Source organism: Schistocerca cancellata, chromosome 11 (assembly GCF_023864275.1).
Source record: "Schistocerca cancellata isolate TAMUIC-IGC-003103 chromosome 11, iqSchCanc2.1, whole genome shotgun sequence".
Classification (NCBI taxonomy): domain Eukaryota; kingdom Metazoa; phylum Arthropoda; class Insecta; order Orthoptera; family Acrididae; genus Schistocerca; species Schistocerca cancellata.
In genome coordinates, this window is record NC_064636.1 from 49025550 (window position 1) to 49040094 (window position 14545).

The following is a 14545-nucleotide window of genomic DNA, read 5'->3' on the forward strand; positions in this document are numbered from 1 at the left end:
GAAAGGTGAAACAGAATGCTGTAGAATTTCGAGGTGGAAGGCGTGACGGGAACAATGTCAGCATGTTGCCAACAGAGGACAGGAGATTCGTTGGTCGAGGCGAAGACAATGCCTTAAAAAAGTATTTTTGCACTTATCGCCCAGAGAGTAAAACAGTCGAACAGATATCCGCCATTTCCACGTTTTCAAACTGTATTACACTAGAACAAAAATGAGACGCTTTGAAATAGCGAAGAGTGTGTGTGTGTGTTTTGGAGGTTTACAGGCGCTAAACAGCGTGGTCATCAGCGCCCATACGCATAAAAACAGGAAAACATGCAGTGAAGGGACTAAGACGAACAGCGAATAAGGAGAACGGCTAAAAGACACAGACCTGACGCAGGGCCAAATCCTCACATACGGAGGCAAAACAGGAGGAGAATGAATGAGTCGCGAGTGTGGATGTCATGACGTCACCATAGACTATCAGCAAGAGGCGCCTGCCCTGATGCTTGGATAATGAAGTACTGTCGCAAAGAAACTGCATAGATACTCACTAAGCTCTTGACAGTACGAGACACAATAACAACGACTTTCTCTTTTCCATCATCATTGTCATCATGACAATCGTAACACTCTCTTAATATGTGGCCGGAATATGTAAAGGGCCACAGCCCCACTTCGCAATGGAAAATGCTGTAATAAGGAAAACATGTCACCAGTCAGCTAGTAGAAACACGGGTAAGGCGAGAAAAATAATATGTAAGGTGTAGAGTTGCAAACGGTTACATATACACGACTAAATGTTTTTATGGCGTTTTAAAGCTAGAGTCAAACAAAAAGTGCGCCCTTGACAGAGGGAATTTTTCGAGGGCTAATTTTATTTTCTTAGTGTGGCCAATAACAGAGTAAGCTGTGTAGGTTCCAGAATACATGTAAACTCTCGTAAGTAGCTACCTTTCTAGGTACGCAAATTCGTCTCCGATGCTGGTTTGACGACGATGAGTTTTCTGCGCTGCTAATGATGCACTTGCTTGCCGACGACCACAAGCACATACGAAAACTGTTAAGGTATTACGAAACCTGAATACATTTAAGATGAGTAATGCGAAAAAGCAGTTACTAGTAACTGTAAATATTGGCTGTGCTGTCGTACGCAATAATAGTTACGTTACTTATATTCACGTAAAACCGAGCCCCATCACTTGTGTGAAAAGACAGGCCGCAGAGAGGAGAATGTACAGCAGCAACTTGTAGCCGCACGGCGGCTGTTGCCGTAGCATCGACAGATGACAGAGGAGTCTCAAGACTCGTTTACGTTTTAAGCACGGGGGAAGCAGCGTCGCAAACGTCGACACCTTGTTTGGCAGCACGGCTGGAGTCAGCTGGTCCAGGAAGAGGCGGTGGAGACATTCATCCGAACCTCGATTTGTTACTCACGTCTAAGCCGGCCAAGAACGCCGGAAGTGTGTGTCGGAAGAATGTCGCTGCGACACACTCCGTTCCCAGTCGTAACGGAATTTTGGCCACACTGCTGTTTTGGCGGCATATCTCGTCTTTGAAACTGTAGCTTTATATATTGCTGAAGAACTGAAAACCCTTGAACTAAGAAGAATGCAATTAACACTTGACGAAACATTTAGCTATGGAAAGAGAACGGTTACGGAAATTACTGTCGCTTTTATCAATAAGTACAGTTTTCTAGAGACGAATACGATAGTTAACTCATGTTCGGATGAACGACGATTTTGGTGATTCGGTTTCCACATGTGCTGTTTGATGACAATAAATCATCATCTGGTGGTCGACGCTCACATAACATATGTGAATACTGACGTTATAATTAAGAGGACCAAAGGTGACAGCTTTGAGTATCTCCTAAATTACTATTGCGGAAATATTGAAGTGCTTCTACATCGGACAGAATGTGTAATAGAGCTCACAACCGTTTATTGTAGTGAGGTGGAAGTGTTATGAAGACATTACGCCACAAGTGATTAGTGGAAGTCAGTGGCATTTTTCATCGAAGAATACGATGCGTACTTTCGTTTGGACATAACGGTAACTTTTGCGACATTGTGCGTGGAAGGCCCAACTCTGAATGTGCATTTATGCAATAACGGTTATGTGTGCCCCATTGTCGTAATTCATGGCTTAAGGCTTTGCTCGCCTATAACTTCGCTGAACGTTACGTTTGACTGGTGGTTGTGCAATTATTATCATTTTCCTCCGTTTTCATTTACTTAATAAAATCGACGTTGCGGAAGGCTAGCACCAACAATCAATGGCTGGGGCACTGACAAAGCTCTGTGGGCTGCGGAAGAGGGAGAATCAACAGAAAAACACATTCGGCTTCTAAAGTTACTAAGATCTGCAAGCATAATTAAATACGTTCAAAGTCAATACAATGTCATTATTTGGCGATTTCGTGTAACCAGTGCTGGTATTCGAGTGACGTGGCGGAACATGGGGGGACGACCCGTTTGGAAGTCATCCAGAGACGTGTGTGCCACGTATGTGAAAAAAGGCATAACTTAAGCAGTGCTGTTTAAGCGAGATTTTGTCATCGTGCACCGTCGTTCATGCCAGAGATGAGCCGACTAGAGCGCTGACCGCATTCCTAGGAGTTCGATACTTACTTGGTCTCTGATGAAATGATTCTGCTACAAACGGTAAAATGATGAAATGTTGTGGTAGTGTGTTTTACCTTTAAAATACAGTAAAAAATCCGTAACCGGTAACCGCATTTCGAAAACCGATATGATAGTGTTTACATGACGAACCACAAGCGGTGGTGGAAGATCGGTTTGTGAAAAATACACTCGGTAGACATATGTAGAACTGCTAAGGAATGTTTTACTTTTTGTTTCACGCAATGAAAGTGAATATTAACATACCATTCCTGCTACAAAACGGAAACACAGAGAAGCAAAGATTTTATTTTTACGCTTAACATTTCTCCCGCTTTCGATATTTACAATTCTCAACAAAAGGCTATCAGAATTTTCGTGTGCACTATTATATACAATGTCCTTGATCGCCGCGTGTCACAAGATGCCCAGTAGATATGTTACTCTTTTCCGCGCTTTTTATTTCTTTTTAGTGTCTTATTGTTTATATCACTGCCGGACACTGCAAGTCGCCTACTGCCATCTGTCGAGCAACGGCTGCACTGCGTCCTCCGAAACTCCTTTCGCAGTCAACGTCTTCTGCCACGCGAGGCGCCAATAGGACGTGTCTTTCCATATCGCTGGTTCGGCGCGAATCACGCATTTACGTGAAATGAATAAAAAAAAAATAGAAATCTGTTTTTATGTGCGTGGGGAGAAGGCTGCGGTCTTTTAGCATGAAAGGAGGTAACACGAAATATGAAATAACGGTGAGCGAACAAGACTGCCACGTCACAGACACAGGCGGCTGCGATTTCAAATCCGTCAGCACACAGCGCGAGAGAGTATCGCATAACACAGTCTGGCGGTGTGGAATAAACTTTGGATTGCCTTCGTATGACCGTAGCGATGGCCAGCGCTTTCAAATAAATCTGTATTACAGATATGGGATAAGTTGATTTTTTTGTACTGCCTTTCTAGAGAATGGAAATAAATAGATTCCTTTTTTCGTCACAGCTTTCAACACTACACAGAACATTTTTTCTCGTCCGAGGTAAACTCTGAATTGAATATCGGGTTCGAGGCGACTCCCTAAGAACTGTTACTTCCAAGAGTTTAAAATAATAGTCTACGTTGCATTAATTTTCATTTAGCACTTCGGAATGCAGATAACCATTCATGGCATGGAGTAACAAGAGGCATCAGTCATTAGAATAAACGTTGGAAGATACGTTATGTGACTGGAAAAGGAGCTAAGTTCACAATCGGCGGCAGACTGCAAAGAAAGCGGTCGTGAAACACGGACTGGGAGCGACTGCCATTTGGCAAACCTTGAAACGGAAAGTCTAAAATACACAAACTGGATATAAAGGCCGTGCACGTTCTGTAATAATCTGTGGACGGCGAAACAACTCACTCTGGACAGATTACAATGGCGTAACTGGTCAGTGACCACTGGGCGCGCACGTTGCAATCGGCAGTATATGCAAGGATGAGCAATGGGTGGAGTTTCGGACATACGTTCGCCGCTTCAAGTAGGGAGAGATTCCGACGCGTATCTTAAACAGAGATAAGGATTGACGTCTGTCTTTTTCTTAGAAAATTAAGTTCTGCGTGTAAATTACAAAGACATGTTATGTACCTAATACTTCTGGAGATGTACCTGGTAAAAAGGTCCAAGTTTCTAAGGTACGCGTGATTTGGTTGACGCTAACTGAGCGTAGAAAGAGGAAATGGGGTAACTAACGAATAAGCTATTGATAAAAATTGAATGTAAAATTGTTAATAACAATGCCCCTCGTAGGGAAGTATTATACAACACGTTTCATTTGTTTATATTGATAACAAAAAAAGAAAAACATACTGACGTTTCAGGTATGAGCAAGTAGTGAATTGATCAAATGTAGCGAAACACGTTGTGGGTGGTCAACCGAGACAGGGGTGCCGTGTGACGTCACACCTCAGTGTGGGCTGCTGTGCGGTTGCTACGGCTGTAGACGCGCCTCAGCCGCTGTGGTCACGGCCAGGGTTTCATGAACCACTCGGCTGCAACGGTAGCTCTGTGTTGCCACTATTCTACAGCCAAATCTCGGCATTCACTGGTTGTTTGTTGTTGTTGCCACCAAAATTGCAGCAATTGTTCACACTGTGCAGTATGTAATTCGGTTGGCCCAGTTACTAAATATTGAGTACATAAAGTTACAGATGAATTCCATGTAGATGTAATCACAAAATCATTCCTATGCCGCAACAGAAAATGCTCTGACTGTAGAAATTGTATCCTGGATGATTGCATGCTAAACGCAAAACTGCTATTTTGCTAGTTCTTTACCTAAGAAAGATACGATAGTAGTAATAGAAACAGACAACTTCGACATGAGTTATGGCCTCAGTTAAGTGCAGTTCATAAGAAGTAGTCAGAATCAGTTGTCTGTAAAATGAGAAGTGGCAAGGACGAAAACTTTAATCAGTTTGTACATCGAGGGTACATTGCAGATTCCTGTGATAGCCCTTAGTTCCACTGCGTAGTTTATTGTTTAAAATTGTCATAGCATTAAACCACCAGGATAGTTGAGTTTGACTGCTAGTTGCCGCTTTCGTTACTTCTTTCCATTTTCATTTATATCGTAGAATCCCTTATACTTGGAGGAAATTTGAATTTTAACTGCCATCATTCCGTGGCGGCAACAATCGACCGCTGATGCAGCGATAGAGCTCTGTGGGTCGCACAGTACGGGAAACGACCGGAGAAACGAGACGAGACATATTCATTGCTGCTTTCTGCAATTGCGGTTAATATCGAAAGTAGCACACGATTAATACAATAGCTTTACAAGAATGTGATGCATGTATCGTAATCAAAGTCTTAACTGTATTGTTCGCCGAAACTTTCAAAAATGACCATTCTACGTGAATCTATTGTGAAACGAATCAAAATTATATACACCTCTTAACCGAGCCAGTCAATTTACTTCCTCGCATCGTCAGTCAGGATGACCATGTGTGTCTTTGCATTAAGCTTTTAGAAGATGTTCACTACAACAACAACTTGCAATGTCATTTTACTTATGAAATTTATATTATCTCAGCAAACAAGAAGTGAATCATGACGATGTGTGTAGGTTACCTGGCCCCATAAACTGAGTAGCTGTGACGTAAAGTCTTTATGTTATCTCGTTATATGCATACGACAGAGTAACGAATCTGCCTCTTGGATGGGACAGTGTACTGATACGAATTGTTAAGCTCTGTCTGTGGAAACAAATAATCGCTTTTAGTTTCTCCTGACCAGAGACTACTTTTATTCTACTTACTAACAATGACAACAATATCGGAAGGTGGTAAATGTTTCCCATTTTCCTTAATGTAGGTGAGCGACAAGAATAAAATACTTGCTGTAAGTTACACGATGGCGATATCGAGACATCAGTATGAACCATGCAACAGAATTCTTTGCGGAGGTTTCAAACACATGGTGGCATTACACTAGGCCCTGAATCACAGCTATCGAACTGATTCGGTCAATTTAAGAGTTTCACATGTGTGTGTGTGCACGATTTTCGCTGGATGCTTACTAAGATTGCAAGGGGGGGGGGGGGGGGAATGGTTACCTCATCCAAACCAAGCGACAGAGGTGGATACGTATGTGACACTTATCCACAGCTTTCATACTGACTGCATGCGATGAAAGAGTAGAGTTTATAAAATGTGATACATTATGAATCCATAAACAGCATAGGGAGCTCCCTAAAAGCAAGTAGGTTGAAAGACTTTATGTATGAGGCAAACACTGATATTATTCTAGTTACAGAAGTAAAGGATACTGCACTACACGATGTATTGGGATATAGTGCTGTAATTAATGCTGGAACTGGAGATGAATTAGAGACCGTGATACTCGCGAAAGAGGGCATAATAGTGGATCACGTTGAAAACTCATATGTAATACAGTTGTAGCTTGTACTGTTTACAACACCTGGCTATTTAATATATATGTTCCACCTGGTAGCAGTAAACGAGGTAAACGAGCAGAGTTTCTTTAAATACGAAATTGTCCCTCTCTTCAGATTTCATTAAGGTAATATCATTTTGGCAGAAGATTTCAAAGGCGCCCGTCCATTGTCTTCTGCTTTTCTAGTGTTTCCAGCCTTTCAGTGTGTGCTGCCTATCCACATTGTGACACTTTACAGTGTGTTGTTATTTCATTGTATGCTTGCTTCCCAGTGAGTGCTGGCTTTCCAGTGTGCAGTACCTTGCCATTGTGTGATGCCTTTCCAATATGTGCTGAGTTTTCAGTTTGTGCTGCATTTCTCAGCGTGGGCTGCCTTTGCAGTGTGTGCTGCCTAGTATTGTGCGCCGCCTTTGTAGCATGTGCTGCCTTCGTAGTGTGTGCTGCCATTGCAGCATGTGCTGCTGTTGCAGCATTTGCACCCTTTGCATGGTGTGCAGCCTTTGTGGCCTATCCAGCCTTTTTGGCATATGCAGCCATTGCAGCATGTGCTGCCTTTGCAGCTTGTGCTGCCATTCCATTGTGTGCTTGTTTTATAGTGCATATTGCCTTTATAGTGCATGCTGCCTTTCCAAGACAGCGAAGACAGTACGATTTCCAAAGGCAGTACACCGTGTGAAGATAGCACACCTTGTGTAGACAGCACGACTTGCAAAGATGGCACACCTTGTGAAGACAGCATGTCTTGCCAAGACAGCATGTCATGGCAACACAGCACGACTTGCATTGGCAGCACAACTGGTAAAGGCAGCATGACTTACAAAATCAGCTCATCTTATGAGGACAGCACACCTTGCAAATGCAGAACTCGTAGTGACAAAGCTCGCCTTGCGAAGACAAATAGCCTTACAAAGGCAGCACGGCTTGGAAAGACAGCGCGCCTTGTGATGGAGGAACGCTTAGCAAAAGCAGGACTCCATGTCAAGGCAGCCAACCTCAAGAAGGCAGTATACCTTGCGAAGGCAGCACGCCTTGCGAAGGCAGCATGTCATATGAAGGCAGCACAGCTTGCGAAGGCAGCACACCTTGCGAAGGCAGGACGCCTTTTAAAGACAGCATGCCTTGTGAAGGCATCATGCCTTGTAGGGCAGCATGCCATGTGAAAGCAGCACTGCTTGTGAAGGCAGCACATCTTGCAAAAACAGCACACCTTGCAAAGACAGCACGCCTTGCAAAGACAGCACACGTTTCAAAGATAGCATGCATTGCAGAGACAGCAGAATTTAAAGAGATGGCACGACTTGCAAAGACAGAACAACTTGCAAAGACAGCAAACCATGCAAATACAGCATGCCTTGCAAAGAATTCACAGCTTGCAAAGAATTCACACCTTGCAAAGATGGCACACATTTGAAAGATGGCACACCTTGCCAAGATGGAACACAATTCCCAGACAAAACACCTTGCATAGCCAGAACAGCATGCCTTGACAAGGCAGGACACCTTGACAAGACAGCATGCCTTGAGAAGACAGCACGCATTGCCAAAACAGCACACCTTGCCAAGAAAGCATGCCTTGCCAAGACAGCATGCATTGCCAAGACAGCACACCTTGCCAAGACAGCATGCCTTGACAAGACAGCACATGTTGCGAAGCATGACTTGCAATGATGGCACACCTTGTGAAGACAGCTCACTTTGTGAAGACAGAACACCTTACGAAGAGAGCATGCCTTGCCAAGACAGCACGCCTTGCCAAGACAGCATGCCTTGCCAAGACAGCACACCTTGCGAAGCATGACTTGCAATGATGGCACACCTTGTGAAGACAGCTCATCTTGCGAAGACAGCACACCTTATGAAGAGAGCACGCCTTGCCAAGACAGCATGCCTTGCTAAGACAGCATGCCTTGCCAAGACAGCACACCTTGCTAAGAAAGCATGCCTTGGTAAGAGATCATGGCTTGCTAAAACAGCACGGCTTTCTAAGACAGCAAACCTTGAGAAAACAGCACACCTTGTGAAAACAGTATGCCTTGCCAAGACAGCATGCCTTGCCAAGACAGCACAACTTGCTAGAGCAGCTTGCCTTGTGAAAACAGGATGGCTAGCGAAGACAGCACGCCCTCAAAAGATGCCATGGCATGCGAAAGCAGCATGCCTTGTGAAGACAGCACACCTTGTGTAGACAGCACTCTTTTTGCAGACAGCCATCCTTAAGTAGACAGCTCGCCTTGTGTAGGCAGCATGTCTTATGTAGACAGCACACCTTGTGTAGACAGAACACATTGTGTAGACAGAATGTCTTCCAAAGACATATGTAGACAGTACGCCATGTGTAGACAGCATGTCATGTGTAGACTGAACGAAATCTGCAGACAGGATGCCATGTGTAGATAGCACGCCATCTGTAGAAAGCACACAATGTGTAGACAGCACGCCTTGATAAGACAGTATGCGTAGCGAAGATATTATGCATAGCCAAGACAGCACACCTTGCCCAGAGAGCACACATAGCCAAGAAAGCATGCCTTGCCAAGACAGCACGCCTTGCTGAGAAAGCATGCCTTGCTGAGACAGCAGGCATTAATAAATCAGCACTCCTTGCAAAGACAGCACACCTTGCCAAGACAGCAAACCTTGCCAAGACAGAAAACCTTGCCAAGACAGCACACCTTGCCAAGACAGCACACCTTGCCAAGATGGCACACCTTGCCAAGACAGCACAACCTTGCCAAGACAGCACACCTTGCCAAGACTGCATACCTTGGCAAGAGAGCACACCTTGCCAACACAGCACTCCTTGCAAAGACTGCACCCCTTGCACAGACAGAAGGCTTGCAAAGACACCACGGCTTGTCAAGACAGTACGACTCGCGAAGACAGCATGCCTTGCCAAAACAGCATGGCTTGCAAAGACAGCATGCCATACCAAGACAGCACGCCTTGCAGAAACTGGATGGCTTGCAAAGACAGCATGTTTTGAAAAGATGGCATGGCATGTGAAGGCAGCATGCCTTGCGAAGACAGCACCTCTTGTTTAGACTGCACGCCTTTTTCAGACAGCAATCATTGTGTAGATAGCTCGCCTTGTGTATATAGCATGCCTCGTGTAGGCAGGATGCCTTGTGTAGACAACTCGCCGAGTGTAGATAGATCACTTTGTATAGAGAGCACATCTTCCATAAATGAAACGATCGTAAGGCATTGTTGGCTGGGAGGCCGCATTCGGGGAAGTTCGGCCGCCGTATTAAAAGTCCTTTTTAGTTGGCGCCACTTCGGCGACTTCCGAGTCAATGATGATGAAATGATGATGAAAGACACACAACACCCAGTCATCACGAGGCAGAGAAAATCCCTAACCCCACCGGGAATCGAACCCGGGACCTCGTGCGCAGGAAGCGAGAACGCTACCACACGACCACGAGCTGTGGACACATCTTCCATAGACATGTACAGACAGTATGCCATGTGTATATAGTATACCATGTGTAGACAGCATGTCATGTGTAGACTGCACGAAATCTGCAGACAGCACGACATGTTTAGATACCACGCCATGTGTAGAAAGAGCACCATGAGTAGACAGCATGAATTGCCAAGACAGCACGCTTCACCATGACAGCACCCCTTACCAAGACAGCACACCTTGCCAAGACAGCACACCTTGCCAAGACAGCACTCCTTGCAAAGACAGCACGCCTTGCCAAGGCAGCACACCTTGCGAAGACAGCACACCTTGCCAAGACAGCACGCCTTGACAAGACAGCATGCCTTGACAAGAATGTACACTTTGACAAGACAGCATGCATTGCCATGACAGCACGCCTCGCCAAAACTACACGCCTTGCGAAGACAGCACACCTTGTGAAGAACACACGCCTTGCCAAGACAGCACACTTTGCCAAGACAGCATTCCTTGTGAAGACATCACTCCTTGTGAAGACAGGACGCCTTGCGAAGACACCACACCTTGCCAAGACAGCACGCCCTGATAAGGCAGCACGCTTTGCAAAGATAGCATGCTTTGCAGAGACAGCATGTGTGAAGGCAGCTGCCATTGCGAATACAACTCGCCTTGCGAAGACAGCACGCCTTGTGAAGACAGCACGCCTTGCAAAGTCAGCACACCTTGTGGAGACAGCATGCCTTCCCGAGACAGCATGCCTTGTGGATACAGCACGCCTTGCAAAGGCAGCATGGCTTGGGAAGACAACACGGCTTGATAGGACAGTACTCCTTGCAAAAACAGGATGCCTTGCAAAGACAGTAGGCTTGCAAAGACACCACAGATAGCCAAGACAGTAAAACTTGCCAAAACAGCATGCCTTGCCAAGAGAGCACGCCTTGCAAAGACGGCACACCTTGCGAAAACAGGACTATTTGCGAAGACAGCACGTCTTGAAATGGTGGCATGGCATGCAAAGGCAGAATGCCTTGCGAAGACAGCACCTCTTTTGTAGACTGCACGCCCTTTTGAGACAGCAATCACTGTGTAGGCAACTCGCCTTGGGTAGACAGCACGCCTTGTGTAGGCAGGATGCTTTGTGTAGACAGCGCGCCTTGTGTAGATAGAACACATTGTATAGACAGTATGCCATGTGTAGATAGTATGCCATGTGGAGGCAGCACATGTTGCCAAGACAACTCACCTTGCCAAGACAGCACAATTTTCCAAGACAGCCCACTTCGTGAAGACAGCACGCCCTGCCAAGACAGCGCAACTTACAAAGACAGCACACCTTGCCAAGACAGCACGACTTGCCAAGGCAGCATGCCTTCCCAAGACAGCACGCGTAGCCGAGGCAGCACACCTTGCCAATGCAGCATGTCTTGCCAGGACACCATGCATTGCCGAGACAGCACACCTAGCCAAGACAGCACAACTAGCCAAGACAGCACGCCTTACCAACACAGCATGCCTTCCCAATACAGCACGCCTAGCCAAGACAGCACGCCTTGCCAAGACAGCACGCCTTGCCGAGCACACCTTGCCAAGGAAGCACACCTTGCCAAGACAGCACACCTTGCCAAGACAGCACGCCTTGCCAAGACAGATCGCCTTGCCAAGACAGATCGCCTTGCCAAGGCAGGACGCCTTGCCAAGACAGCATGACTCGTAAAGCCAGGATGCATTCCCAAGAAAACGCCTTGCCAAGACAGCACGCCTTGTCAAGACCGCACGACTTGCCAAGACAGCACACCTTGCCAAGGCAACACGCATTTCCCAGACAGTAGGCACTGCCAGGAAAACACTCCTTGCCAAGACAGCACTCCTTGCAAAGACAGCACACCTTGCGAAGGCTGCACGCCTTGCAAAGACAGCATGCCTTGCGAAGACAGATGGCTAGAAATGACAGCACACCTTGCAAAGAAAGAAGGCTTGCAAAGACAGCATGCCTTGCGAAGGCAGACGGCTTGAAAAGACAGCACACCTTGCAAAGAAAGAAGGCTTGTGAAGACAGCACGCCTCGCCAAGGCAGCGCGCCTTGCCATGGCAACACCTTGCCAAGACAGAAGGATTGTCCAAGATGGCATGCCTTGCCAAGACGATGCGCCTCGCCTATACAGCATGTCTTGCCAAGACAGCATGTCTTGCCAAGATGGCACACCTACCCAAAACAGCACATCATGTCAAGACAGCACACCTTGCAAAGGCAGCACACCTTGCAAAGGCAGCACACTATGCCAAGAGGGTACACCTACCCAAAACAGCACACCTTGTGAAGACAGCACACCTTGCAAAGGCAGCACGCTTTGCCACAACAGCACACCTTAACAAGACAGCACACCCTATCAATACAGCACGCCTTGTAAAGACAGCACACCTTGCGAAGACAGCACACCTGAAGACAGCATGCCTTGCGAAGGCAGCACGCCTTGCAAAGACAGCACGCCTTGCAAAGACAGCACACCTTGCAAAGACAGACAGCTTACTAAGACAGCAAACCTTGCAAAGAAAGAAGGCTTGTGAAGACAGCACACCTTGCAAAGAATGAAGGATTGCGAAGACAGCACTGCTTGTTAAGGCAGCACACCAAGCGAAGACAGCATGCCTTGCCAAGACAGCACACCTTGCGAAGACAGCACGCCTTGTGAAGACAGCATGCCTTGTGAAGACATCACGCCGTCTCAAGACAGGACGCCCTGTCAAGACAGCGAGCTCTGTCAAGACAGCACGCCTTGCCAAGATAGAACAACATACCTAGACAGCACGCCTTGCCAAGACAGCTTCCCTTGCCGAGACAGCAAGCCTTGCAAAGATGGCACGTGTTGCCAAGACAGCATGCCTTGCGTTGGCAGCACACCTTGCAAATACAGCATGCCTTATGAAGACAGCACACCTTACAATGACAACACGCCTTGCAAAGACAGCATATCTTTCTAAGTCAGCGTGCCTTGAAAAGAGAGAAGGCAAGCGAAGACAGAATATTTTACCAAGGCACCACGCCTTGCCAAGACAGCATCCCTTGCCGAGACAGCACACCTTGCCATGACAGCACGCATTGCCAAGACAGAACGCATTACAATGACAGGACGCCTTGCCAAGACAGCACGCTCTGTGAAGACAGCATGCCTTGTGAAGACAGCACGTCTTGCGAAGAAAGCAACCATTCTCAAGACAGCAAGCATTGTCAAGGTAGCACGCACTGTCGAGACAGCACGCCTTGTAAAGACAGCACGCCTTGCCAAGACAGCACGCATTGTGAACACAGCACATCTTTCCAAGACAGCACGCCTAGCGAATGCACCACGCCTTGCCAAGACAGCACGCCAAGACAGCACACCTTGCCAACACAGCATTCATTGTAAAGGCAGCACAGCTTGCGAAGATAGCACGCCTGGTGAAGACAGCATGCCTTGCTAAGGAAGCATCGCACACCATGCCAAGACAGAACGCCCTTCCAAGGAAGCAGACATTGCCAAAACAGCATGCATTAAGAAAGCAGCACAGCTTGCAAAGACAGCTCACCTTGAAAAGACAGCACACCTTCAAAGACCGCACGCCTTGCCAAGACAGCACGCTTTGCCGAAACAGCACGACTTGATAAGTGAGCACGCCTTGCAAAGACAACACACATTGCAAAGACAGCGAAGGCAGCACTCCTTGCAAAGACAGCACTCCCTGCGAAGGCAGCACTCCTTGCGAAGGCACCACCCCTTGCGAAGGCAGCACTCCAGGCGAAGGCAGCACTCTGTGCGAAGGCAGCACTACGTGCGTAGGCACCACCCCTTGTGAAGGCAGCACTCCCTGCGAAGGCAGCACTCCTTGCGAAGGCAGCACTCTGTGCAAAGGCAGCATTCCATGCGAAGGCAGCACTCTGTGCGAAGACAGCACTCTGTGCAAAGGCAGCACTCCGTACGAAGGCTGCACTCCTTGTGAAGGCAGCAATCCTAGCGAAGGCAGCACTCCTAGCGAAGGCAGCATTCCTAGCGAAGGCAGCACTCCCTGCGAAGGCAGCACTCCTAGCGAAGGCAGCACTCCTAGCGAAGGCAGCACTCCTTGCGAAGGCAGCACTCCTTGCAAAGGAAGCACTCCTTGCAAAGGAAGCACTCCTTGCAAAGGAAGCACTCTGTGCAAAGACAGCACTCTGTGCAAAGGCAGCACTCCTTGCGAAGGCAGCACTCTGTGCAAAGGCAGCACTCTGTGCGAAGGCAGCACTACCTGCGAAGGCAACACTCGTTGCCAAGATAGCACGCATTGTGAACACAGCACATCTTTCCAAGACAGCACGCCTAGCAAACGCACCACGCCTTGCCAAGACAGCACGCCTTGCCAAGACAGCACACCTTGCCAAAACAGTATTCGTTGTAAAGGCAGCACAGCTTGCGAAGGTAGCACGCCTGGTGAAGACAGCACACCCTGCTAAGAAAGCACGGCTGCTAAGACAGCATGCCTTGCCAAGACAGAACGCCCTGCCAAGGAAGCAGACATTGTCAAAACAGCACGCATTGAGAAAGCAGCAAAGCTTGCAAAGACGGCTCACCTTGAAGAGACAGCACACCT

The 14545-nt window shown here is 47.2% G+C and overlaps 1 protein-coding gene across 1 annotated transcript; it reads right to left on the bottom strand.

Moving 5' to 3' along the window:
- Positions 1-13475: 13475 nt before the first annotated feature.
- LOC126108179 (uncharacterized) lies at positions 13476-14240 on the bottom strand. Its single transcript, XM_049913420.1, has one exon. The coding sequence runs from the start codon at positions 14238-14240 to the stop codon at positions 13476-13478; it is 765 nt and encodes a 254-aa protein (XP_049769377.1).
- Positions 14241-14545: the final 305 nt, after the last annotated feature.